The 26,893-nt window shown below is 34.1% G+C and overlaps 1 protein-coding gene across 3 annotated transcripts in view; it reads left to right on the forward strand.

Annotated features, from left to right (window-relative positions):
• The window catches only part of KIFAP3 (kinesin associated protein 3), a 152,299-nt gene that overhangs the window by 106,223 nt on the left and 19,183 nt on the right, over positions 1-26,893 (forward strand). For all 3 annotated transcript variants that reach the window (XM_086344758.1, XM_086344757.1, XM_086344756.1), the window contains exons 18-19: positions 10,288-10,477; positions 17,261-17,360. In XM_086344758.1, coding sequence (XP_086200884.1) covers positions 10,288-10,477; positions 17,261-17,360 — 290 coding nt within the window. The remainder of the gene's footprint in view (positions 1-10,287; positions 10,478-17,260; positions 17,361-26,893) is intronic.

The raw sequence follows: 26,893 nt of genomic DNA on the forward strand, positions 1-26,893 counted from the left end.
AAGTAAGTCTTTGATAAATTTTGTTGTATACATTGACTTGTTTTACAAGTTGTTTTGGAATGATGTTAGTTCACTTCAGTCGCTCAGTCATGTCTGACTCTATGTGACCCCATGGACTGTGGCACGCCAGGCTTCCCTGTCAATCGCCAATTCCCAGAGCTTGCTCAAACTCATGTCCATCCAGTTGGTGATGCCATCCAACCATCTCATCCTCTGTTGTTCCTTTCTCCTCCTGCCTTCAGTGTTTCACAGCATCAGGGTCTTTTCCAATGAGTCAGTTCTTCACATCAGGTGGCCAGAGTATTGGAGCTTCAGCATCAGTCCTTCCAATGAATATTCAGGACCGACTTCCTTTAGGATGGACTGGTTTGATCTCCTTGGTCCAAGGGACTCTCAAGAGTCTTCTCCAACACCACAGTTCAAAAGTGTCAATTCTTTGGTACTCAGCTTTCTTTATGGTCCCAACTCTCATATCCATACATGACTACTGGAAAAACCATAGCTTTGACTATACAGACCTTTGTCAGTAATGTCTATGCTTTTTAATATGCTGTCTAGGTTTGTCATAGTTTTTTTTCCCAAGAAGCAAGAGTCTTTTAATTTCGTGGCTGCAGTCACCATCTGTAGTGATTTTGGAGCCCAGAAAAATACAGTCTGTCACTGTTTCCATTGTTTCCCCATCTGTTTGCCATGAAGTGATGGGACTGGATGACATGATCTTAGTTTTTTGAAAGTTGAGTTTTAAGCCAGCTTTTTCACTCTCCTCTTTCACTTTCATCAAGAGGCTCTTTAGTTCTTCTTCGCTTTCTGCCATTAAGGTGGTGTCATCTGCATATCTGAGGTTATTGATATTTCTCCCTGAAATCTTGATTCCAGCTTGTGCTTTATCCAGTCTGGCATTTTGCATGGTGTACTCTGCATATAAGTTCAATAAGCAAGATGACAATATACAGCAGTACTCCTTTCCCAATTTGGAACCAGTTCATTGTGCCATGTCTGATTCTAACTGTTAGAACTGTTTGGAATGATGAAACACCCCCAAATTTTAATGTTTTTCATAACTTTAGAAATTTTAAAAGTATATGTCACTATTAAGAATTTGATCAGAGGGATAATGAGTCCTGCATTAGAAACTTGCTCACTTTGCAGACTTTTCTTCAGACTTTGTGCTGCCCTTCCACCTAGACTTGACCCTTGTACCTGGGATGTGCTAGACACTACCTTTCTTTGAATATATTTTTCGCTTGTAACATACACACATAGGCAATCTCGTTCCTTCTTTGGACTCTATTTACACTATTTATTTTGACTGACCCTGTAAAAAATTTCTTGAATATAACCTGCTCGGTCGTTTTCAACTTAAGTGTTTCAAAACTATCAGCTGAGCCACCAGGGAAGTCCAAGAATACCGGAGTGGGTAGCCTATCCCTTCTCCAGCAGATCTTCCCAACCCAGGGATCAAACTGGGGTCTCCTGCATTGCAGGCGGATTTTATCAGCTGAGCTACCAAGGAAGCCCCTTAAAAGGATCAGAATAGAAGTTTATAAAGAATCAATTAATAACGTCCTTGAAATCCTCTAGGTTGGCATTTCTGCTAGTGATTTCATTACAAAATCAGATAATCAACAGGTACTTTCTGGTCAGTCTCCTACATTTTAGTTCAGAAATTCATGTTTATTTGGTATCATCTGATTTTTGGATTTGACCAATATATCTTTACTGGTTTAAAACTAAATCAGTACACTGACATTTTAGCTTTGATATATAAATTAAAATAGAGAAGCTTTATGTATTAAACCTTTGTTTAACCAAGATGTTTCAACACATAAGCCACTGGTCACAGGGTTTATAAACAGTTTCATGGTTCTTGTACTATTTTGTAGGAGATCACTAATGTCATTGTTGTATATAAAGTATATAGTGTAATAGTAAGAAACTTGCTAAAATTCTATATCTGATTATCTTACCTTAAGCAAGAAGAAGAGAAATGTCAGTCTGTTATGAATTGCCTTTATCATACTTTTAAAATTACCTTATTTTGAGAAGAAGTGATGGAAAGTAAAAATACATTTAGATGTTTGTATTAGATAGGTTTGGATAAGAATGTAAGTTAGTGGTAGGTAGTTCCAAAATACCAGCTTAGTCTTATAAAAATATTTATTGTAAAATATGAATATGTTTCTTATAAGATAAAATTCTCATTCCCAGTATTTCTAAGCTCTGGGCTCAAGTCTCTGGGCTCAAGTCTCTGATCTTAAGTAGGAGTTTTCCCCACCCTGCATCTTCTGTCCTAGCTCCCTCTTTCTCTCTAGAATCCACATTTTGAAAAAAATCTCTAAATATTACTTCCTCCATTTTTTCATTTCCCCATCTTTCCTACCTTCCCCTTTCTCTTTTCTACCAGTTCTTCCTCTGCATCCATTACTCCATTGAAATGGTGCTTATAAAAGTCATCTGGACCTTCATGTTTTGAAATCCAATGAACATTTTTAGTCTTCATTTTACTTTGTTGATCCTACGTTCCTTGCAAGGACTTGTAAATTTTGGTCAGAGTTAAAATGTAAACTCAACAAAGAAAATTATTTTAGATTATTACATTTATAAAAAGTCTTGTGAATAAGAGGAAATCCAAGAATAATAATCAGTGAAATGAAACTGGTGATATATCAGCTACCTATATATATAGTTCCCTAAAATGCTATCTGATCATGTGAGTTAGTATAAAACAAATTGAAACAAGTAATCTGAAGGTTTACTTAATCTCTCTACATCAGACTTATAAAGTATGTATTTAATATGCTGCCAAGCAATTTTAGATTGTTTCATTTCATACTTTGGAAAACTTAAAAGTCTAAAACGTTATTCAAAAATATCAAAGCTGTTAAACTGAGACCATTTAAAGATATTCACATTTTAATCATGAGTGTGATCTGGAAGTCCTATCCTGTGCTACTGCATCAACTGAGTCATAGTTATAGCTGGATTTCTTAGAAGAGAAGTCCAATACAGCGGGTAGATGGACACCAGACTTTGGAAACATCCCATATTCTGTTTGAAGAATGTTGCTTTACCTTTCTGTACTATACACCTATAGGATCTGAGGCCCTGGCTCAATTTTAGCTTGTCAATAGGAAACTGTACCAGGAGGAGCAACTTCTTCTTGAAACATTTTTTTCCTCAGTTGAATAGGGATTCTGGTCTTAGATTCAACCTTTGACCTTTATGAGGTGGCAGCTTGACCCTATAGAGTACTGCATTTAGAATACAACTGATTCTAGTTCTCTCACCTGCTGAATAATCTCAGGCAATTTATTTAACTTTTTGAAGATCTAGTTTACATTGATACTTCTGAAGATTAAAGAAATTAGAGAAAATATATATGAAGCATCTACCACAAGGAAAGTAATGACCAACCTAGATAGCATATTCAAAAGCAGAGACATTACTTTGCCAACAATGGTTCGTCTAGTCAAGGCTATGGTTTTTCCTGTGGTCATGTATGGATGTGAGAGTTGGACTGTGAAGAAGGCTGAGCGCCAAAGAATTGATGCTTTTGAACTGTGGTGTTGGAGAAGACTCTTGAGAATCCCTTGAACTGCAAGGAGATCCAACCAGTCCATTCTGAAGGAGATCAGCCCTGGGATTTCTTTGGAAGGAATGATGCTACAGCTGAAACTCCAGTACTTTGGCCACCTCCTGCGAAGAGTTGACTCATTGGAAAAGACTCTGATGCTGGGAGGGATTGGGGGCACGAGGAGAAGGGGGCGACAGAGGATGAGATAGCTGGATGGCATCACTGACTCGATGGACGTGAGTCTGAGTGCACTCCGGGAGTTGGTGATGGACAGGGAGGTCTGGCGTGCTGTGATTCATGGGGTCGCAAAGAGTCGGGCACAACTGAGCGACTGATCTGATCTGATCTGATCTGACCACATGATGGCCACTTGATATGTTTTGTTCAAACTCAACCAAAATTCAATCCTAGTTGTGACATTTATATATAGATTAAAAATCTGAATCAACATTTCCTTTCCTTAGTGAAATGAAAGTCATTCAGTCATGTCCGAGACTGTGATCCCATGATCACCCTTTGTGATCTAGCCTCTCAGGCTCCTCTATCCATGGAATTCTTCAGGCAAGAATACTGGAGTGGGTTGCCATTTCCTTCTCTAGGCAATCTTGCTGACCTAGTGATTGAACCTGGGTCTCCTGCATTGCAGGCAGATTCTTTACCGTCTGAGCCACCTGTACAGTTTATCATTTACATTATTTTCTGTTCATTTTGACTGTTAAAATGATCTGGGAAGATAATCTGTTCACAGTTTGGGTTTTAAGTATGGAAAGTTATTTGGAATATATGTTTTGGCCAGGCATAGTTATATTTGTAGTTTACTTTAGAATTGTCTTGCCAAATGGCTCAATTTGGCATTTTAAGACTTCATGTCAAAGAAGTTAACTGAATAGTACAATTTACTGAAAGATCTTGATTAGTACAGTGTAGAAAAATAGGGAACTACCTATGCTAGTGTAGAAGTGCTTCATGTGTTCAGTTACCCATGTTCTGAATCTATGTTGACTAAGTTGAATTTGGACTCAGTTTATCAGCTAACCTCAGACCAAAGTTTTTTCCTGGCTTACTGGGCCTCCTTGTTTGGGAGAAATTTGAGGAGTGGGCCATTTTAATGCATCATTAAAAGTTTCTCAGGTTCACCTGGGACGTTGCTGCCATTCTTTGGATTTTTGAGCTTAGACTCAATTACTGATCACAACTCAGGGTGCTATTTGCTTGTCCCACATCTTTTTAAAGAGTAAAACAAGAGAGAATGGGCTTAATTTGAAACAGGAGAAACATTGATTAGACACAGCAAAGATGATGAAACACTGGGAATAGACTGTCAAGGGATAATATGAAGTCTTGTCCAATTAACATTAATAACAGCTAAATAACCAACTTTCTAAAATTGTTTGTTAGAAACCTATCTAGAATGAAAGCAGATGATCTCTTAAGACGTTTTTATCTATAGATTTTGATTCTTGAGTATTTTCACCATAGCTATAGTCTATAATAATAAAAAATAAAATAGAGTAGGAGTATTTGTAGCTTAAGGCAATTTATCTTTAAGAAAACAAAATTCTTGCACTCAAGACAAACATCATGAAATAATACTAAGAAAAATTAGATGCCATGCAAGCCTTAGGGAAATATGCCATCTGCAGCAAAGTGTTTGTCCTCCAAGTTATGCAAATGTTATTTTACACAGGTGGTAAAGTGTTTAATATACAGTATTTAAGCCCAAGCCCTCAATTAGTGAATTGAAACAGATATATGTTCATAGTACTTTCTCCATCATAGAGGACTGTGTGATTGATGATGCAGTCTCTGTGGTCTCATCAGCAAATTGTCACAAGTCTGACTAGGCCTTACATTTAACTTTGGGAGGTTGGGAATGGGGTAGTTGCAGAAAGGAAAAGAGAAGCAAGGAGAGAGAAGCCTAGCTTTCTCGTCTTCCAAAGCAATCATGCAGCAATTGACAATTGTTTTTTCTCTTCCAAGCCTTGGGAATTATCAAGGGAAGAACAGAATCCTCTATACATAGAGAGCTTCTGAAAACCCAATTAGATTGTTATACCTCAGTATTCCTTCAGCTTTTTTGAAGTATTTGAGAACCTCAAATTCCTCCCCAATTAATAAATGATTTCCTCCCCTGACATTACTGGGTTGTCAGCCATCTTATACATGTTTAGTAAGCACATACTATGTTCCAAACACTAAAGCTGACGCTGAAAATTAAAGGCAACATGAAATCTCTACTGCTAAGTCGCTTCAGTCGTGTCCAACTCTGTGCGACCCCATAGACGGAAGCCCACTAGGCTCCCCTGTCCCTGGGATTCTCCAGGCAAGAACACTGGAGTGGGTTGCCATTTCCTTCTCCAATGCATGACAGCGAAAAGTGAAAGTGAAGTCGCTCAGTCGTGTCCGACTCTTAGTGACCCCATGGACTGCAGCCCACCAGGCTCCTCCGTCCATGGGATTTTCCAGGCAAGAGTACTGGAGTGCCGTGCCATTGCCTTCTCCGATGAAGTCTCTAGAATATAAAAATTTACAATCTGGATACCAGGATACTGTTGTCTAGACACGAACTGACCTTTTAGGAGCAGTACTACCACATGGCCCTATCAATAGATCCTCTGTACTAATGGCAAATTGTATCTACAGGTTGTTTGTGGGAATGTGCCTAGGTTCTCTGGTAAGACTGATGTCTGTTGTCTTTCCAGCCAGCCACAGGCTACGTGTGGTTTGATACTAACAGAGGTTTATGTCACTGAGATTTTGAATGGCAGCCTTTTACTTTTAATAACTCTTAATTTTGACCATTGGCAAATTGTGTGTATTGTAATAATCTGGAATTATTTCAAACTAGGAAAACAAGGTGCCTTCTTCATTCTAGGATAGAAACAATTATATCTAATAAGACTGGCATATTGAAAGGAAATAAACTAATGTATGCTTGCATTAACTTCTAAGACATCAATTGTTTGTTACAGTCTCCACAAAAATTATCAGGGCAAGTCTGTGTCAGACGGGAAAGGTGGGTTTATTAATAAACTTCCAGCAAGGAAAACCACTTCTGAAAATGTCATACAACATCTTGAAAAGGAAAGCTATAGAGAAATTTTCATAGGGTTAGCTTTAAAACTCAGGTTATTTCAGGAGAGGATTTCAAAGGCATGGAATGGATAGGAATTGGTAAAATGAATAAAATACTTACTTTAAATTAGCTTGCAGGTTGGTGATGGGCACAGAGCAGGGATTTTCGAGTGAGTTGTCAGAAACTTCTAAAATGTTCTTTCCAGAGTGGGTGGAGTTCATTCCTGTTTGTTTTACAGCCTTCACAAATTTTCATTTCTCAGATTTGTAAGTTTGTTGTGTATTCTCAATTCCATACAATCAAATTGGATTTTGTGAGATAAACCCAGTTGGGTTTAGTGTTTAGTCTTCTTTTGGAGTTCTTTTTTATATTGCAGAAATGTATGGTTTTTCCTAGTTAGAATTTACATGTGTGTGTATCTGTGTGTATATATACATACATGTGTATGTGTGCATGCATGCATACTAAGTCACTTCAATCGTGTCCAACTCTTATGCAACCCTGTGGACTGTAGCCTGCCATGTTCCTCTGTCCATGGGAGTCTCTAGGCAAGAATACTGGAGTGGATTGATATGTCCTCCTCATACACACACACACACACACACACACGTACACACACACGTGTGTGTAGTCCCTGTCAGTATTATGCATGTTACTATATTGGTTTCTTAATTGTCAGCAGTTGGATTTAAAAAAAAGTATAATATGAAAGAAACGTTATGGTTTCTCACTTAAATAAATTTCCTTTAGTTATATCTTTTACTTTTGGGCATCGTGGCTCAGAGGGTAAAGCTTCTGCCTGCAATGCAGGAGACCTGGGTTCGATCCCTGGGTCAGGAAGATCCCCTAGAGAAGGAAACAGCAACCCACTCCAGTACTCTTGCCTGCAAAATCCCATGGAAAGAGAAGCCTGGTAGACTACAGTCCATGGGATCGCAAAGAGTCGGACACGACTGAGTGATTGCTTGCCTTGCCTTTGAAGTGATATTACACAGATAAGCCTCCTCAGTGCTTTAAACAGAGTTGAAGAGATAATTTTACTTTGAGGTCTGGTTAGAGAATGCCATAGTCAAGACTAAAGGGCAACTTTTGGGACAGTACTACTGAGAAGTAGGTAGTATGTGCATAAAAATCAACAACTCTATTATGTATGTGTGTTTTATTACGTGTATATCTGTGTATACATATCATTGGAAAGAAGTATTTTCTAACATATAAAAGGCATCTTTTTAGCAGCTAATAGCGTAACCTTAATGAGCAACTCAATTACTCTAGATCTGCTTTAATTTAGTACGAAGAATTGTATTAAATAAACCATATTACATTCTCAATTAGGGGGCTGCCACATTAAAGGAGAAAGAGAAATCTGTTTTCCATCAGTTACATTAGAACACAAAGCAGATCTATGTAGTTCTATGTTACCCTATAGTGTGTTAATCAGATACAAGGTGTGACGGAAGCCAGTGACAAAAGAGTTTTCCTGATAGTGAACAGGCTCTGATAATAGGCTGGTTAAGGCTTCATAACGTTTCAGTGGTTAAGTAGTAAACAAAATGATATAGGACTTCAAAAAGGATGGCACATTCCACCTAAAATCAAGCCATAAGTCTTTAGTGATGCTTTAGAGTTTTTGAAAACTAGTGCTTAAGATAATAATGTCACGACCTGAGAAGAGAAAAAAATAAAAGATGAGGCATGTTTACTTTTAAATACAAGACAAACTAAAGTTCCATAGCAAGGATGTTAGGGTGCACTCCTTGTGAAAAGAAGCATTTCAAAAATGAAGCAAAAGAACTGTTTTTCTAGAGTATTTCCACAATAGCTTGATAAATTTGGATGACATTTCTTGGCTGTGTTTGAGCTATGACATCTGAGTTCCCAGAGTTATTTTCTGATGATGAAGAGGTAGTGGTGTAAGAGGAAAGTAGAGATTTGGGGGAGAGGGGTTAAAGGGAATTGGTTTTAATTGATACATGTTGAATTTCTTTAATTTCTGATACTATGTATTCATTTAGAATTGCTATGTAATTTTTAAAAGATGAACTCCATATATTGCTGCTGTTCTTCAGTTTGGCAGATGGATAGTTATTTCGACAGCTTTATGAAGTAATGGTATTAATCATTGATTTTTATTTAAAGAACATTAGGACTTGAATAAACATTAGATTTGATTTATAATTAAAGAATCTGAGACCAAAAGATACTGAAATATTTTTACAAAGTTGCATACTTCTGTTAGTATCAAACCTAGAAGGAGAACCCAGGATAAGACCTGGGTTCTTATCCAATGTTCCTTGTGTTATACCATACCAGATGATTAGTATCTATAAATTTAGAATCTAAGACATAAAGAAACTATGACTTTGCCATGATTGCTAAGCTAAATTCATTGAGGATAGAAACAGAAGATAGCTGAGGGTAGGGATTTCAGAATGCTGATCTGTGGGGGTACAAGTTACAGAGTTGTGCACTATAGAACACACAGCATGACAGCTGACACTGCTAAGAGATATACCAATAATGTGAAATTTCAAATTTAACAAGAAAAATTTTGATAATAATAATTACATTTATTATAAAATTTCAGACTTCTTCTTACATCCCAGAAATTTATTCTGTGATGACAGTTTTTGATTTGAGCCTTACTTAGCTTTGAATGAAAATTGCTCAGCATTTAAAGTTATTGTAATCATTTCAACTACTGGAGGACAATAGTATTGCCTGGAACCTTTCCAACTTAAAAAAAAAAAAGTATAAACAAAAGTGTTAAAGATATGACAGAGGAATTTAATACTAAGGAACCTGTGATTAGAATGACAAGAAATACCAGAAGTCTTTTTTCCAAGTAATCCATGGTACTGTCCAGTGATTTTTAAGTGAATATACTTGTCAGAAGTAGCCATAGCCCGTGAAGCTAGATAGGTTCAGCTGTAGCTTTTCTAATATTTATAACTTGTCTACTTGTCCTTCAGAAACACCCACCAATGAACTTCTCTGTGAACAGATGTTACAGATACAGTGAATAAGCCACTGTTTTGCTCCTCAAGAGTTCATTGCCAAACAGGAGATATTTAAAGAAATAATTATGACCAAATAAGACATTATTATTCTGTTGTTGAAACAGAATTGAATTAAATTCTATTTGTTTTTTTGTAGTAAACCATTTCAGTTTTTAGGAGAAATACTTTAATGTTGCTTTTTTTTTTTTTTTTTTTTGGCTAGTGAAAATGTTATCTAAACAAAAAGATATAGCAAAAGATATAATTTTAATGCTTAACCACCTGTCATTAGTGCCACATAATTATAGTCACAAAACTATTTGGAAGTTTAAGTCAGACTGCTTACGTAAATTCTAGTGATACTTAGATAAAGAATTTGTGAAATTTGAACTTTTCTAGTTTTTGCCATCAGCAGTAGCAATTGGTAATCCAAACAGAGATGTCTTTAATATATGTAATAAATTGATTTCTATTGATTATTGTATACATTATTCCAAAAAGGTAATTTTAATGTTTCTTCTAACTGAAACAAAAGCCCCCTCAAATTCTCTTCTTGTAAGATAAAATTACTGCTATCTGAGTATCAAAGAAATTCCTTCATAAACTTATAAAAATAATTGACTATTTGTTTACAATAGGAATATGATGAAGAATGGGCCAAGAAAATTCAGAGTGAGAAGTTTCGCTGGCATAACTCTCAGTGGCTGGAGATGGTAGAAAGTCGTCAGATGGATGAGAGTGAGCAGTACTTGTATGGTGATGATCGAATTGAGCCATATATCCATGAAGGAGATATTCTCGAGAGACCTGACCTTTTCTACAGCTCAGGTAAGATGATAACCAAGACAAAAATAAATACTTTTAATGTATGCTATAGGTGTTTTTTGTCTGCCACCTTGCTCATTCTCAAGCTTTATAAGCACTTCTTTTAGTATGTAAATGGTCTTCTGCTAATGATTTTAGACATAATATCAGTACACACCAAGCAAACCTATTAACTCATCATTATTTTTTTCCAAGGTAGTCTTTGATGTGATCTCCATTAAAAAGGCTGTAACAAGGAAAATTAAAACAAGGAAAATTGCTCTTAATTTATTACTTTCTAGAATGTATAACTTAAAATGACATCTTTAAGATTTACTACTGTTTGAAAATGTGGTATTTTTCTCTATTCTGTATTTATTTAAATATATAGTTTACTAATTTATGTTTTATTTTCCAGTGTATTTAATTTTAACAGTCTCATTTTGCCATGGTTTTGGTTTAGTTGGGGCTTCCCTCATAGCTCAGTTGGTAAAGAATCTGCCTGCAATGCAGGAGACCCCGGTCCAATTCCTGGGTCAAGAAGATCCACTGGAGAAAGGTTAGGCTACCCACTCCAGTGTTCTTGGACTTCCCTTGTGGCTCAGCTGGTAAAGAATCTGTCTGCAATGCAGGAGACCTGGGTTTGATCCCTGGGTTGGGAAGATCCCCTAAAGAACAGAAAGGCTACCCACTCCAGTATTCTGGCCTAGAAAATTTCATGGACTGTATAGTCCATGAGGCCACAAAGAGTCAGATATGACTGAGTGACTTTCACTTGCTTTAGTTTTGAAATAGTAACCCTTATTTGATTCTCTGATTGGGAAGATGTAGACAGTTTATAACAATAGTTTTTTTCATTCTACACTGTGCTAGTATTTTCAAGGTAAAATTTAATTTTTACATGAATCTTACATTTATTATACCCCTGTTGATTGTGCCATCCTTCCTTTGTCCAGGGATTCTGTACTTAGAGCCTAAGTTGTTGCATATTCTGCCTTCTAATGTGTTGTACTATTGCCAATATTAATTACTTTATTGAACTCATTTAGTTGAAGAGATGAAGGAAAGATTTCTAAGATCTGTAGTAGGTTGGAAATAAAAGGCATTGAAGGTAATTGTATCTGAATAAATGGCTCACTTTTTTTTCCTACTATGTAGTCATTCATATGTTTTCATAATTGTATGCTCTGCATATTGCCCATAAGGCTGAATTATTTTTATATTTGATTTAAGGTACTTCAGTCCTGGAAAGTTGGTACTTTACTTTCAAAATTAAATAGATTTCTTCCTAACTGAACTTAACAGTAGTTATGAAATCTGCTTTGTGTTTCAGCCCAGATGGAGTAGATCATTAATTTCAACTAACCAGAATTTCTTAGTTCAGTAATGGCAAGCAGCTGTTCCTTACCTAGTGAGATCGTCATGAAGTAAAATAATGTAAAATATATGTGATATGAATTTTTTGATAATAGAAATCAGAATTTCTTAGAATCATGTTTCTTGCTTTGAAAATTGATAGCTACTTTTCAGTGTGAATCAATGAGCAGTTTCCAAAAACGAATAAAGCTTTTAACCACCTCAGTATTTAACTTTGTTGTTTCAATACATTAGCTTCTGAACAGATTTCTAAAAAATTATTCCTTTTTTCCAAAATCAATTCATTTAAATTAACCTCTTAAAATGAAAATCATAACATTTTTCTGTGAGATACAATTGAAATCTACAGTTTAAGCTTTGTGAGAAATCTAAATTGTACATCTTTTTATATATCTAAATTTAGAAACAGCCACAGCTAATGGAAAAATAAATTGAAGCATTTGAGGAGTGAAATGTTATCATTGGATAACCTCGTGGTGGTTGTTTTTTTACACCTGTAGCCTGAATATGGTAGACACTTGACAGCAAGGATTACATTGATATAGTTCTCATATCAAGGCATCTGTACTCTTTATCTACTTTATTTTTCATAAATAGTTCATCAACTAAAAGAATCTCTGTGGTATTCTTGATATGTGTCATGGAAACCCAGATAGTGGTAGTTTCTTGTCTTTTATTATGTACAATTGTATCTTCAGAAACATCAGAAATTTGTAATACTAAAGATTTATTTAGATGCTTGAGCCATCTTATTTGTCTCTGAGTTTCCGTGAAACTTAGGGCTGCTTCTGATAAAGGCAACTTTAGTAGTTTTTCAACCACAGAAGTTAAGCTAAATGGCCAGTAATACCCTGGGCTTATCTTTTATTAAAAAATGAAATAGTATTTGCTGCTTCCTAGTCAATAATCTCAGATGCAGATGACACCACCCTTATGACAGAAAGTGAAGAGGAACTAAAGAGCCTCTTGATGAAGGTGAAAGAGCAGAGTGAAAAAGCTGGCTTAATACTCAACATTCAGAAAACAAAGATCATGGCATCTGGTCCCATCACTTCATGGCAAATAGAAGGGGAAACAATGGAAACAGTGACAGACTTTATTTTCCTGGGCTCCAAAATCACTGCAGATGGTGACTACAAGCCATGAAATTAAGACTCTTGCTCCTTGGGGAAAAAAAGCTATGACAAACCTAGACAGCATATTAAAAAGCAGAGATATTACTTTGCGAAAAAGGTCCATCTAGTCAAAGCTATGGTTTTCCCAGTAGTCATGTATGGATGTGAGAGTTGGACTATAAAGAAGGCTGAGCACTGAAGAATTGATGCTTTTGAACTGTGGCATTGGAGAAGACTCTTGAGAGTCGCTTGGACTGTATGGAGATCCAACCAGTCAATCCTAAAGGAAATCAATCCCGAATATTCATTAGAAGGACTGATGCTGAAGCTGAAGCTCCAATACTGATGCGAAGAGCTAACTCATTAAAGAACACCCTGATGCTGGGAAAGATTAAAGGCAGGAGGAGACGGGGATGACAGAGGATGAGATGATTAGATGGTATCACCAACTCAATGGACATGAGTTTGAGCAAGCTCTGGGAGATGGTGAAGGACAGGGAAGCCTGGTGTGCTGTAGTCAATGGGGTCGCAAAAAGTCAGACATGACTGAGCAACTGAACAACAATTTCCTGGTCATTAGTATTGCCTTCTGTATTTTCCAACAGTTAAATATGTGAAAACGTATGTTTCTTTCTTGCCATTTTTTTAAAAATGAATCTTTGTTTTGTTATAGGAAATAGGAATATATTTAACATCTTTATAATTACATTATTTTTTTTTAGTCTAAATTAATTGTGGTTGTAGTTACTAATTCCCTTCTATTATGAAATTGCTGCTGTTTGCTTTAATACTTTTACCCACAGAGGAAGTATAATCTGTAAAGCTGTATTGCTATTCTCATTGTTGTTCAGTCACTAAGTCATGTCCAACTCTTAGCGACTCCATGGACTATGGACTTTGATTCCTTGTTGCTATCTTTGAACCAGTGAGGTAAAGTAGAAGCCTGAGAAGGACACTCCTGAATTTATTTGAATACATGATTTCAGTCAACAATGCATAATTCTTTTCCAGTATTTCTATAAAAGAATTATTAATTTCGGATACAGAATACTGAGAAACAGATAGTTCCAAAGAAGTTAAACTGCTGTATTGAAGATTTAAGATATAATTTAACTTCTATACTTCATTCTAATGAAGAATGATTACTCATACATTCAGTTCAGTTCAGTTCAATTGCTCAGTTGTGTCCGACTCTTTGCGACCCCATGAATTGCAGCACGCCAGGCTTCCCTGTCCATCACCAACTCCCGGAGTTCACTCAAAACTCATGTCCATTGAGTTGATGATGCCATCCAGCCATCTCATCTCTGTCATATCCTTTTCCTCCTGCCCCCAATCCCTCCCAGCATCAGAGTCTTTTCCAATGAGACATGAGAGTTACCTAAATTTTGTCAAGTCATTAAAGGACAGTGTACAAGGTGTAGTTTATTGAATGAATTGCAGTGTCTTAAAATTATTAGAAATTAAGTTCAGAAGTATAAATTTACCCTTTTTTATTCACATAGTATCAGGCTTATTTTATTACTAAACTGTATTCTAGGCCTATAAAATTTATTAAACTAGGTATATTCTGGGTTTAAAAATTTCTGGCTGAATCTTTAAACTCAAGTTTTTTGGTTTTTTTTAGTATCATCTCTGTTTGATAAAATCCCTGTTTGTAGCTTCCTGTATTCCATTTATCCTTTTTACTCATTTTTCCCTTTGACGACAATGAGAACTTTGAATCAAAATGAAGATGTTGAGAATTTAACAGTAGTTTTTCATTTAATTTCTTCCTCATCTGGTTCACCTCACTAGATCATGTTTCATGTAATATAAACTTGTAAAGTATAATTCAGGTATTTTTATTTGGTTGTATTTTTATCTGAGTGTTATATTTCTGAGTGTTAGAATCTTTTATTCTCTGGCATGCTGAATATCTTTGTATTCATTTTCAACGTGTGGTATACATTTTATTTTGACATTTTACTTTGCTTTGTTCCTCTAAAATTGGCAGATTTCATAAAACCTGATCTGTAATTATTTGGTTTTAATTTAACAGAGAAACCTGTTGATTTTTGCAGTGTTAACCTTGTTAATTTTAGCCAGACCTTAACAGAGTCTTAGATGGATAGAAAATAATTTTTTTAGCTGCTTAACTTTCAATCTGTGGTGTCTTGGCATTCCCATAATTTTGTTTTTGTAACTTTTTTGTGTTTAGCTGGTCTTTTGGTTTATAGAATTTTCAGCTTTTAGAGGGCACAGAAACTAGACTAAATATTACACACTTTTAAGCTTCCTCTTAAGTATTTTAAATTTCCTAAAGTAATAAGGTAACTACCAAAGGTATGATTAACAATTCAACAACTAAATACCAATACAAGTCTTTAATATATGGTATACAGCAAATAGTGAAAGTCACTCAGTCATGTCTGACTCTTTGTGACCCCATGGACTATACAGTCCATGGAATTCTCCAGGCCAGAATACTGGAGTGGGTAGCCTTTCCCTTTTCCAGGGGATCTCTCAACCCAGGGATTGAACCCAGGTCTCCCACATTGCAGGTGGATTGTTTACCAGCTCAGCCCCAAGGGAAGCCTATATATCCATATAGCAAATGGATAGTGTTATGGAAATACAAATTATTTTTACTTATTCATTTGCAAGCTCTATTAATTTTACCATATACTTGATTTTTAACACCCTTACTCTTAGACAGATTTTATCATTAATTCCAAACTGTCTATTGATACTCAAATCAGTTACACCTCTTCCTCCCTCCCTTCCCAACTGGGACCTTCTAACCTCTGCAGAACACAGTAATCCATCTATAGCTTTTTCACCTCCAGCACTCATTTGACACATAAATTCCTTCCTGTTATATAATCATTTATTAATAAAATATATTATTTGATTGCATCGTAAGTGTCTGTTTTATATTTCACTTAACATAAAACTCCTGAAAACAGAAATTGTGTATTTTAATTTTTTCCACAGGACCTAGCAAAGTATTATTGCATGTGGTAAGTGTAAAATGATCATCTCATTACTAAATAGCTTGCTTACTGTGTGCCAAATTTATAAACAATGTTGTGGATACAACCTAGCCAACATTTACCTAGAGGTCACTTGCCAACTCGGAATACTTTAAACTTTAGAAAGTCTCGGAGCTTTTCAAGTAGTAATTACAAGAGCCATATAGGACAGCCCTGAAGCCATTACTGAGATCCTTTTTCCTCAGATTCTTCTTATTCTTAACTTATACATAATTCTATCAAAAATAGGTTATCTGAATTCTTAGATTGGAGCAAATGGGAAAGCAGTATCTAAAATCAGCAAGAAGTAATAATAAATTCTTAGGTTTAGGAAAAGGAGCACTTTATAAGCAAAGAAATAAGTACTAAAAAGCATGGTAGTGTAACCATTTAGTATAGATAGTCCAATATATCTCATAACCTAGGGCATTACTATATTATGGTTGATGTTTATAATGAAGATTGAGTTATCAAGAAGTTTTTAAATTATATTCAGTATACTTTGTAAAAACACAGTAAATGTAAAATGTATTTACATTACAAAATTATATTACACACACACCAAAGTGTGTGTGTCTGTGTGAAGCATTGCTTATATAAAAATTAACTTATTTGAAATATATAATTCCCTACTCATGCTACACAAATGAAGCTGCCCGCATATAGAATGTGGAATATATTAGAGGGTTGCTCTATACCAAAACCATGCTATTTACTGTCTGTTCTATTTCCTTACTCATTCTCTTTCTTAGCCTGAAAGGCTTATTGTTCCTCTCTATCCTTTCTCACCCCCTATCTTTTGTTGTCTTTCCACAAAACTATAAGCTCCTTGAAGGTAGAGATCGTGTCTTATTCATCTGTGTAATAAAATAGTACTGCAACATAGGTTTAGTAGGTTTAGTCGCTCAATCGTGTCTGACTGTTTGCAACCCCATGGACTGTGGCTTGCCACGCTCCTCTGTCCATGGAATTTCTAGGCAAGAATACTGGGGTGGATTGCCATTTCTTTCTCCAGGGGATCTTCCCTATCCAAGATTGAACCTGATGTCCTGCATTGCAGGCAGACTCTTCACTGACTGAGCCACCAGGGAAGCCACTGCAACACAGTAGATGCTTAATAAATGTGCAGAACACTTAAGTATGTATGCTATTCATTCACACTCTCAGAGAGAATGGAACATCATGCTAACATTTTTCTTCTGGATTAAATATACAGGTTATTTTCTATTGTGTTACTTAATAGAATAGTTTCCTTTTTATTCCCTACAAAGATGTTTCATTAGTTACTATTTTCTTTCTAGATGGATTAGTTGCCTCTGAAGGAGCCATGAGTCCAGATTTCTTCAATGATTATCACCTTCAAAACGGAGATGTAGTTGGGCAGCATTCATTTGCTGGCAGGTAAATAGACTTCCAAGAAAAATCTAGTATATGGTGTTTCCCTTGATTTTAAAAAGCTAAAATTCTCTCATCACTTCCCATTTTTCTTTTTCCATTAAAGAGTAAAACAAATCCTGAATATTTTCAAGAACATGCTTGTTTGATTTTAAATTAACTTACAAAGTCACATTTTTCCATGTAAAAAATGAAGATATCACAGTTCTAAGAAAAAAATATATATATATTTCCTCAGTTTGGAAAATATAAGCTGTCTGTTGAAATAGGCAGTGCTTTTGACAAATTAATGATGCAGGTTATTTCATGTTTTCCAAATCCTATAAAATAAGAACACAATACATGTATTTTAACAATTATTCAGACACCATTGTTTTTAAAAAGTTGATGCTCTGATTAAATTAAGGACTTTTCCTCCTTGCATGGCATTCAAATAAAATATTTAAGGAAAAAACCTGGCATGCCAGCTCTGTTGTACAATTATAATAAAGTTTCCCCCAACAGATATTCTGCTTCATTACTGGTCTCATAGATTTTTAAAATCTTGCCAGAAACTGTAAATAATAGTTTTCCCTTCATATCATTACTAAGGTATAATACTTTAACTTAGGATGATTATTGCAATTTCACATTAAAATGGTCCAAAGAATAGGTATAGTCTTTTTACCCTTAAGACTATTTTTTTCTTTAAATTATTGATTTAATTTTCTCTTCTAAAATTACATATTTTATTAACATAAATATTTCTGTTTGGAGAATAAGAATACAGTGTGTGTTTAAGAATACAGTTGCATGTTCACCTGAAACTATCACAACATTGTTAATTGGCTATACCCCAATGCAAAATGTTTTTGGTGTTAAAAAAAAGTTAAAAAATTAAATTAAAAATAATTCTTTTAAATACAGTTATGACCAGTGTGTTATAACTCTTGAATCATCACTTTATATTAACCATTTTAATTCAGTAGTAAAATTCTTAAAATAGCAGTTACTCTTACTGCATGTAATTCACAATGATATGTTCTGTTTTAGTCTATTCTATTTTTGAAATGCAGATTGCGACCCACTGTATTGGTTTCACAATTCACTGATGGTCATGACAAAATTTAAAAGCATAGTGGAAAATACAGGAGTATTTTATGAAATGCAGTATCCTTATGGGTAGTTCAGTAGCCATTAGTGAACTTTAAGTAAATAATAGTACTTTAGAAATTGTTTCATCGGTGCACTGGATTGTCATGGTAAGAAACTACTTGCCTTAGGGAAAAAAAATTAAACATGATTAAATACCAGAAAGCATATGGCTTTTGACTACTTCTGATGTCTATTAGTTATAATTAGAGATTCTATTTAATTATTATAACTAGTATGTTCCATTTTATGACAGTTCACTGTACAAATGTTTTCTGAAACATAATTCGAAAAGGAAGAAATTATTTTGCTATATAGTCTCAGTGTTTATATTGAAGATTTTTGCTGATAGCATTTAAGATTAATTTTTCTGCCATTTATGTTTCACTATGGACAAAACATTGCTTTTGTGTCTCCTGCATATACTTCCAGCTTAAAAAAGGCAAACTAACCATGCATTACTTATTTGAGAAAGACCTAATGTTTTGTATAGTTATGTGATTTTTAAGAACCTGATTGTATGTTTTGAGAGATGGCTATACTCACTGACTAAGTTTTGTACTGTGTCCAAAGATTTCAGAATTTCATTCCTCAGTTCTGTTAACAAGTTTCTTTTTATAAAAAGACTTTGGGAAAATTCTCTTACTTTTGCACCTTTAGTTCTTTTTCAACATTAAAAAAACATAAGTAGCTTCTTTCACATCATAAAAGACACATGACAGTAACATTGGCTTAAAGGATTAGTTAATAAAACTTCATGTAGACTATATATTTTTTCAAATTAAAAAAAAAATGGTATACTTATTTATTTTAATCATTTCCAATTGAGATTTCCCTTTAAAAAGAACTTCCCCTGAGAAAGTTAAGTCTTTCATCTCTTGTCTTTTTTAATTTTTCAGGCCATAAATATAGTAACTATATCATTTTCTCTTTGAATTTCCAGAAGAAATAATTTACAGTGAATTTCCTTAGTTTTTTTGTAGGTAACAGATCAAATAAAAGGAGACTCTAAATTTTATCAACAGAGATACAAAGAAAGCTTATAATATAGCCAAAAACTCATAGTTATTCTTTGCTACATTTTTTTATTGATATGCAATTATTTTTGGTTGGTTAGGATTGTCTTCTAATGGAATTCCTATGTTGTTCTTTGTAGTAACTATGGATTCAGTCTGACTTAGTTTTTTAATTCTACAAATATTTTATTTTAAATTGCTCCACAATTATTCACATATTTTGGCATGATAATTTAGATGCATAATGTCCCAGATGTGAAATTTTAAACTAATGGCTACCTTTAGGTTTCTGAGATCTAATAGGTAAATATAAAACCTATTAGATCAAGTATGATTGACTTAAAATAATATTTTTGAAATATTTCATTTTAATTGATTTTAAGCAAAGTGGGATTTAAAAAAAAATGTAAACAGATGTTGAACTCTTATTCTTCATCTCTACTGTTAAAATGAGAATAAACAGACTTAATGAACAACATGAAGAATTTGGGTTAATTATGAAAGAAAAATATCTTGATTAAATTTTAAGTACTGAAAAAGCTGATTTTAAGAACAGGAGATGTTACCTATTTTGAGAGGTTCTTTTTCCTTTAAATGAGGAAAATTGTCCACATGACTTAAAAATTCATTCCCTGTTCATCATATGTCTTTGATTAACAAGCAATGTCAAGTTAATTGGAATAGTAATAATTTTTAAAATAATATATAAAATGTGAATGTTTATAATTACAAATGTTTTTAATGATTTGAGAACATGAAAGAGTATGACAGTGCCAAGTGGCATGCTGTTCAGCCAGTACTTGTGACTTTTCAGTCTTTGTGGGTTTTTAACATGTCAGTTTTAGTGGGTTCGGGTGAAGTATATGATCCCAAATTTCTGCAAGGTAAAGAATAAATTTCTAATTTGTATAAGAGTTTTTTTTTTAATTGTTCAGAAAAAAATTATTTCTTTCTAAAATGACCACATTTCATAATGTGATAAATCTGTTAAAATGGGGAAACTGAGTCAGATTTAGAGACTGATTTAAACAGTTCAAATTGTATGTTTCTTAAAATCCAAGTCAGGGTGCCCTTCTTAATATGAATGTCTACATTTGTGTAATATAGCAAGGCAGTTTAATTGGAAACCAGTGAAAATTGTTAAGCTCATCCATCCTATTCTACAAGAGGGACGTGGTGTTTGATAAAATACATACTGGCAGTTAGCGAATCCCGAGTTTTAGACATGTGTCACTATCAGTTTGAACCTCTTGCCACCAGAATTTCCCAACATTTAGGGGGTAATGCAAAATATATTAGGGCTCCAAGGCATTAGCTATTGGGTTGCCATTCTCAGAAGATCAGATGTAAATCTTGTGCTCCCAAAACCTGAACTGGTATTAGAAAGTAAATTGGAACTTGCTATTGAAGCTAATTAAAAATAATAGGAGTAAGACTGGCTTTTTTCCCCCTTATATACAATGTATCTGTACCATATTTTTGAACCTTTTTTTTTTATTATAACTCTTACTTTTCAAGACTAACAAGAACCTCATGTTGAGAATTTTTAAACTGTTTCCAGCTTTTACAAATCAGTTTTTGTTGCAGTAAAAATGGTCCATTTTTCTTTTATAGGAATCCAATTTTCATAAACTGGAAAAAAATTTCAGGGACTGCTTGGATTTCCTTGGGGCTTTGAAAAATATTTTTCAGAGGGCCTGGAGTTCTTCTTTGTGGTTGGCACAATGATGTCACTTAACTGATGGTTTCACTAAAGTCAGAGATGAACTAGATGTGTGAATTATCTGAGCCATCTGATTCTCACACTTTCATTTTCTCTGTGTGTGCCTGCTTCTTTTTTCCTCTTTCTTAAAATACTTGGCCATTAACTTTTCTGTTCATTATATATATGTTTCACATATATATTTTTTATTCTGTTTTCTCATTTATTTTCTTTAAAACATTAAATCATTGTTGAAATGTTAGTCATTTGCACAATTTTAAATGTTGTACAATTTTTAAAAGTACTAAATAGGACTAACACATTATTTTCTTTCTATGTAAGTAGTAATCTTTTATCAAAATTTGTAAATGTATAATTTTTCCTTCCTATGAAACTCTATGTAAAATTTTGACTTATTCTTTAGCTATAAGGTCACCTTCATTATACTCAACTATTTAACTCAGTTATTTCACTTGAGAAAAGCAACCTTAAAATTCAGTATTCCCTGTCTAAAAGGCATTGTGTAGTATTAATATTTACTGCCCTTTGTATTCGGAGAAGGTGATGGTATCCCACTCCAGTACTCTTGCCTGGAAAATCCCATGGACGGAGGAGCCGGGTAGGCTGCAGTCCATGGGGTTGTGAAGAGTCAGACACGACTGAGCGACTTCACTTTCACTTTTCACTTTCATGCATTGGAGAAGGAAATGGCAACCCACTCCAGTGTTCTTGCCTGGAGAATCCCAGGGACGGGGGAGCCTGGTGGGCTGCCGTCTATAGGGTCGCACGAAGTCGGACACGACTGAAGCGACTTAGCAGCAGCAGCCCTTTGTATTATTCCTTGAATTACATAATAGGATATTATGTTAAAGCAGTTATACAAAAGATAAATCAAATTATTATCTATATTACAGCCCTTAATTTGGCAATTGAGAAATTATCATATATTGAGATAAAATTAAATATGCTTATAAAATCCCTTATTTGATAAGTCCTCTACAAAGTTTTAATTGATAAACCAAACTCTTCCATTTGTTCTCCTGGTATAAGTTTTAGTGACCTTCATTACTGTGGCAGTAGTATAGAAATTATATTGAAGGATCAAAAGAAATGAAAAGAACCTCATAGAAATATTTTCTTTGATAGATATTGAGACCAGCCATTTGCTCCGCAGCATTTTAAGAACTAAATAAATTATTATGAAATACTTATTAGAACTTTTAAAGATAATCATTAAAATCACTGCTTTATTAAGTATGTAACTTTTTTGTTCCTAATTTCTTTCCCTATAACTGTTTCTCAGAGGAGAACATGCTTCATGAAGTCTTTAAAAAAACTTCTAACTTTAGTAATTTTTCCAGTCATGGTGAATACAAATAAAGCAGCCAGTTTCCATTTTCACCTATCAGTTGCAAAATAATTTTTAATGCTAATATCCACACATGGGAGCAAAGAGGTTCTGTGATACACCTCTTGTGGGCATTTAAATGGACAAAACCTCAGTGAACTATATTTGGTAACAGAAAACAGAAGCCTAAAATTCCCTAACTCTGTAATTTCTTTTCTAAGAATTTATCCTCAGGAAATAATCAGAGATAAAGACTGAGTAAATAATTGTGTGTCAAAGAAAATAGATTCATTGAGTGTAGTGAGATCCACTTACCTAATTGTGGAATAAATGTTATTATTGTGAAGTTTTCTAATACTTGATCTTAGCTGTATTGAAGTTGGGATATTTGCAAGAATTGCTTTTCAGCTTAAATGGAATTTTGTTAAATCATGATTAAAACATATACAACAGAATCTAAACCATGGTCTTGGGTAATAAGACAATATCCTGTTTACTTTTAAAAGTTACTCCTTTTCAGGGTGTATGATTTGATCTAAGCATATCCAAACTTGTGCAAATTTTTATTATAATTATATTCAGTTGTCCAAATGACATTATTTTAGCATATATAAACATGTTATTTCAGGCTCAGTAATAATTGCTATAGCTAAGTATAACCAGTAGAAATAATTTTAAGTTCTTCCCATCTTTATTAACCAATCAGAAATGCATGGTAAAATTTCTTGAAGTGAATAAAACTATTTATAGGAAATAATACTCTGTGATAAGTAAAATTCCATCTAAGGTAATGAAATGGTTTAATTAGTGGATAGTGAAAACAGGAGACCAAGAGTGGCAATAGCTATGTGACAGTTCTGATGAGAGAAGCAAACCAGTGCAAACAAATGTTTTCTTAAGCATGAGACTCTTGCTCTAACACAGTCCTTACATTAAATCGCATTACATTTTTTTCTCTCTAAATACTCTCAACAATTATGCCAGTTATTTATTTTTTTTAATCTCAGAAGATGGAATGTCTTAGGAGCCTTCTAAGAGTTTCAAAGAATAAAATTTAAGGCACTTTTTTTGTCTAAATCTTATTATACAAATACTAATAACTTGCATGTAGCTAACATTTGGGCTTCCCTGGAGGCTCAGTGGTAGGAATCCACCTCAATCCCTGGGTCAGGAGGCTCCCCTGGAGACAGAAATGGCAACTCCAGTATTCTTGTCTAAGAAATCCCATGGACAGAGAAGCCTGGTGGGCTACGGTCCATGAGGTTGCAAAAAGAGTTGGATACGACTTAGCAACTAAACTAAACAACAACAAAAAAGCTAACATTTATTTCATCATGTTTGATCATCAACAGTGTGTAAGGTATATAGGGCAAAGTAGTATTGACCCTGTTTTAACAAATGTAGAAATTAAGGCTCAGAGATTCTTAGTATTACACCATTACTGCCTCCAAATGGCAAGCAGATATGTTAGTGTAACAGTGAACTATGCTTTAGAAAGTTTAGAGTAAATGTTATTAAAATTCAGAGTAAGATATGTAGATTTTGTTGTACAATACAGTATATTGTTTACTTATTTTGCATTAATACACTGTATATGGTTTACTGAAAATTGGTGTTTAGATTTCTTGGAGACAAATTGCTAAAATTTATTAACACATCAAGTAACTAGTTCACTACCATTAAACTGTGTTAAGTAGTTCATTAAGTTCTCTACAGATTAATCCAGTTGAACAAAAAATGAGGATGAAATGAGTGGGATAATCTCAGTCTACAAGGATTAATGTCTCCAGCAAATCTTTTATTTAGCTAATTAACCAATGTAAATGTTTATATACATGATGCTATTGTATTATGCCTATAAGTGAATCCTTATATATTAGTCTTAGTTGACTTCTTTGTTAAGCCTTTTTAATAGAGAAAACTTTTTAACCTTAAAAAAGGCAAAGGAATTCAATTCAGTTCTACTGCTTGGATACTAATGATTTGCATTTCCCAAGGAAAATTGAATTACGTTTTATTAGTAAATTGGGCCTATAACTTTTAAGGCCAGATTTTATTAGATTATCACACATCAGCATTAGCAAATTGTAAACTTTACTGAAATATAGAAATTCAAGCCAAAAATCAAGACTTAAAATACTGGAAACCTGGGAAGATATTTTATCCTAGAAAATTTATACTGACTTGAAAAAAATATTTTAAGTGATTTGCTTTCCTTTGGAAATTTAGAAGCAAGAGAAGTTGGCTGCAGAACTGCTCTCATCAAATTCTTGTTAATTTTCAGTCTGGTGATCTGAGCTTGGGTTTTGGAGGCAGGCATGTTAGCTGTGTGTAAAATCCAAAGATCCTCCCAAAGAAAACCAAATTTGCTGTCTCTTTATTGGGACTTTCATTTAGGAGAAGAATTTCAGTATAATTGAGTCTATAAATTTAATAAGTAATCTGAATATGACTAGATTCTATAAAAATGTTAACACATCAATTACCGTGTAGTTTTGTACCAGAAGAAATGACATGGGAGTTCATCCAGTCATGACTAGGAACTTAATTATATCACCACCATTTAAGTGTGATTATCCAGTGTTAAAGTTCATTCATTTTAATATGTATTAATAGCATTTTTGTTGGCTGTACAGATATACAGAAATGAGTTATAAATTTAAAAAGAAAGGATAAAGCCCTTAAGCATGGATGACTGCTTTTATGATAAATTTGACCAATAAAATGCTCTTATTTTTTTTTAAAAATGAATTTTTTTAAGAGAATAGGATACACATTACAAAGACTTGCTTATTTATAATCTAATGAGAATTTTTAAATTATAAGCAATTTGGTTGATAAGCACTACCACCCCTCCAGAAAAATAAAAGAGAAAGGAAAATAGAGCATGTCATCTTTTATTTCCCTTAAGTCTGAATCCAGTGAATCTGAGCTTACTCCTAAACTTAGGGGTCGGTTTGTCTAGCCTGTCTGTGTTTTGATTGATTTAACAATGTGATTTAAAGTATTTACGATTAATTGTTTTGAAAGCCCCTGTATTAGAAACGTGAACCAAATTTTTTTTCTTAAATAATTTTTTAAAATAGTTGAAACTTAGAGCCTATAGGTTTTTTAGTGTAAAGTTAATTAATTCCCATATTCTCCATATTGCCCGTAGACCTTCCAGATGTGCTATTACAAATAGCTCACCCCTCAGATATGAGCCATATGGGTTCTGTAAACTGATTTGCACTTATTTTGAATAGGGATTGTACAGATTACAGATGAATTATTAAAGTAAATGTATATTGCCAAATAAATCTAATGGCAAAATATTAAACTGTAGTAAATGAGAAAGGAATGTGCAAATGAAGACTTGCCTGTTTTAATAAGTTTAGTGGTTACGTTCTCAGTTTCAACCAAAAGAAAAGAGTTTCTTTTTTTGTTTATTTGTTATTGTGTGTGTGTGTGTTTTAAAGTCTATAAAACTGCTTACAGAAGTATCTAAGACAAAAACAAGGAAATAAAATGTTCTAAACTCAACCGGTCCAAACCACTTGAGCTGCTATGACAGCTCATAAAACTGAGAGTAGTTTTTAACTGGGCTCTGTTTTACATTGCCAAAGTGAATTTTCCTTGCAGGAAGTAGCCAGAGGGTTTATTTGGTTTCCAGTCCAAGGCTTTGATCTTTCTGTACTGTCACATCTCGAGTTACATAGCCCTTTTTCACTGCAGTAAATCTGCAACCGTTAATGAGAATAAAATTTCCTCCTCCTTACTGATCGCATGCTGTTAAATGCCAAAACACAGCCAACTGCATATTTGCAGATTTCAGCTACAGTGTATGAAAACAGGGCAATCAGTTTAATCTTGTTGTCTTTGTAATTCCTTTTATTGGTTGTTCTTCCTTTCTGCGTGACCTATTTTATCAAGTAAGTGGTTGCAAGGCCAAACCTGGGAGAAAGATTTAGAATGTTAATAAGCTGAGAGGAGAAAGGTGTGCATATGAGGAGGGGCAGGGTGAGGGAGTGACTGCACATGCACATGTACTACCATCAATGTTCAAATTAGGTCTAGTTTAATGCTCTTGAAAGCTCAAACCTCTCCTTCTCCTCAAATAAAGAAGCTAGTTTTTTTATTTCTTGGATTATGTTATATATTCAGTTTCAACATAAATTTGCACTTAATGAGTTTATTTAATAAGTCAGAACATTATTTTTCACTTTTGACTTCAGAGAAGATTTCATAGTATTTAAAGGATTTCAAAAAACTTGACCTCTACATTGTAAGAGCTATTCTTACATCATTTTAGGTATCCACCGAACCATCTTACTATATGGGTCCTTACAAATACTGGAAATGC

The sequence above is a fragment of the Bos grunniens genome, chromosome 16 (genome assembly GCF_055505025.1).
Source record: "Bos grunniens cultivar Pamir isolate PY7600 chromosome 16, Bosgru_T2T1.0, whole genome shotgun sequence".
Taxonomy (NCBI): Eukaryota; Metazoa; Chordata; class Mammalia; order Artiodactyla; family Bovidae; genus Bos; species Bos grunniens.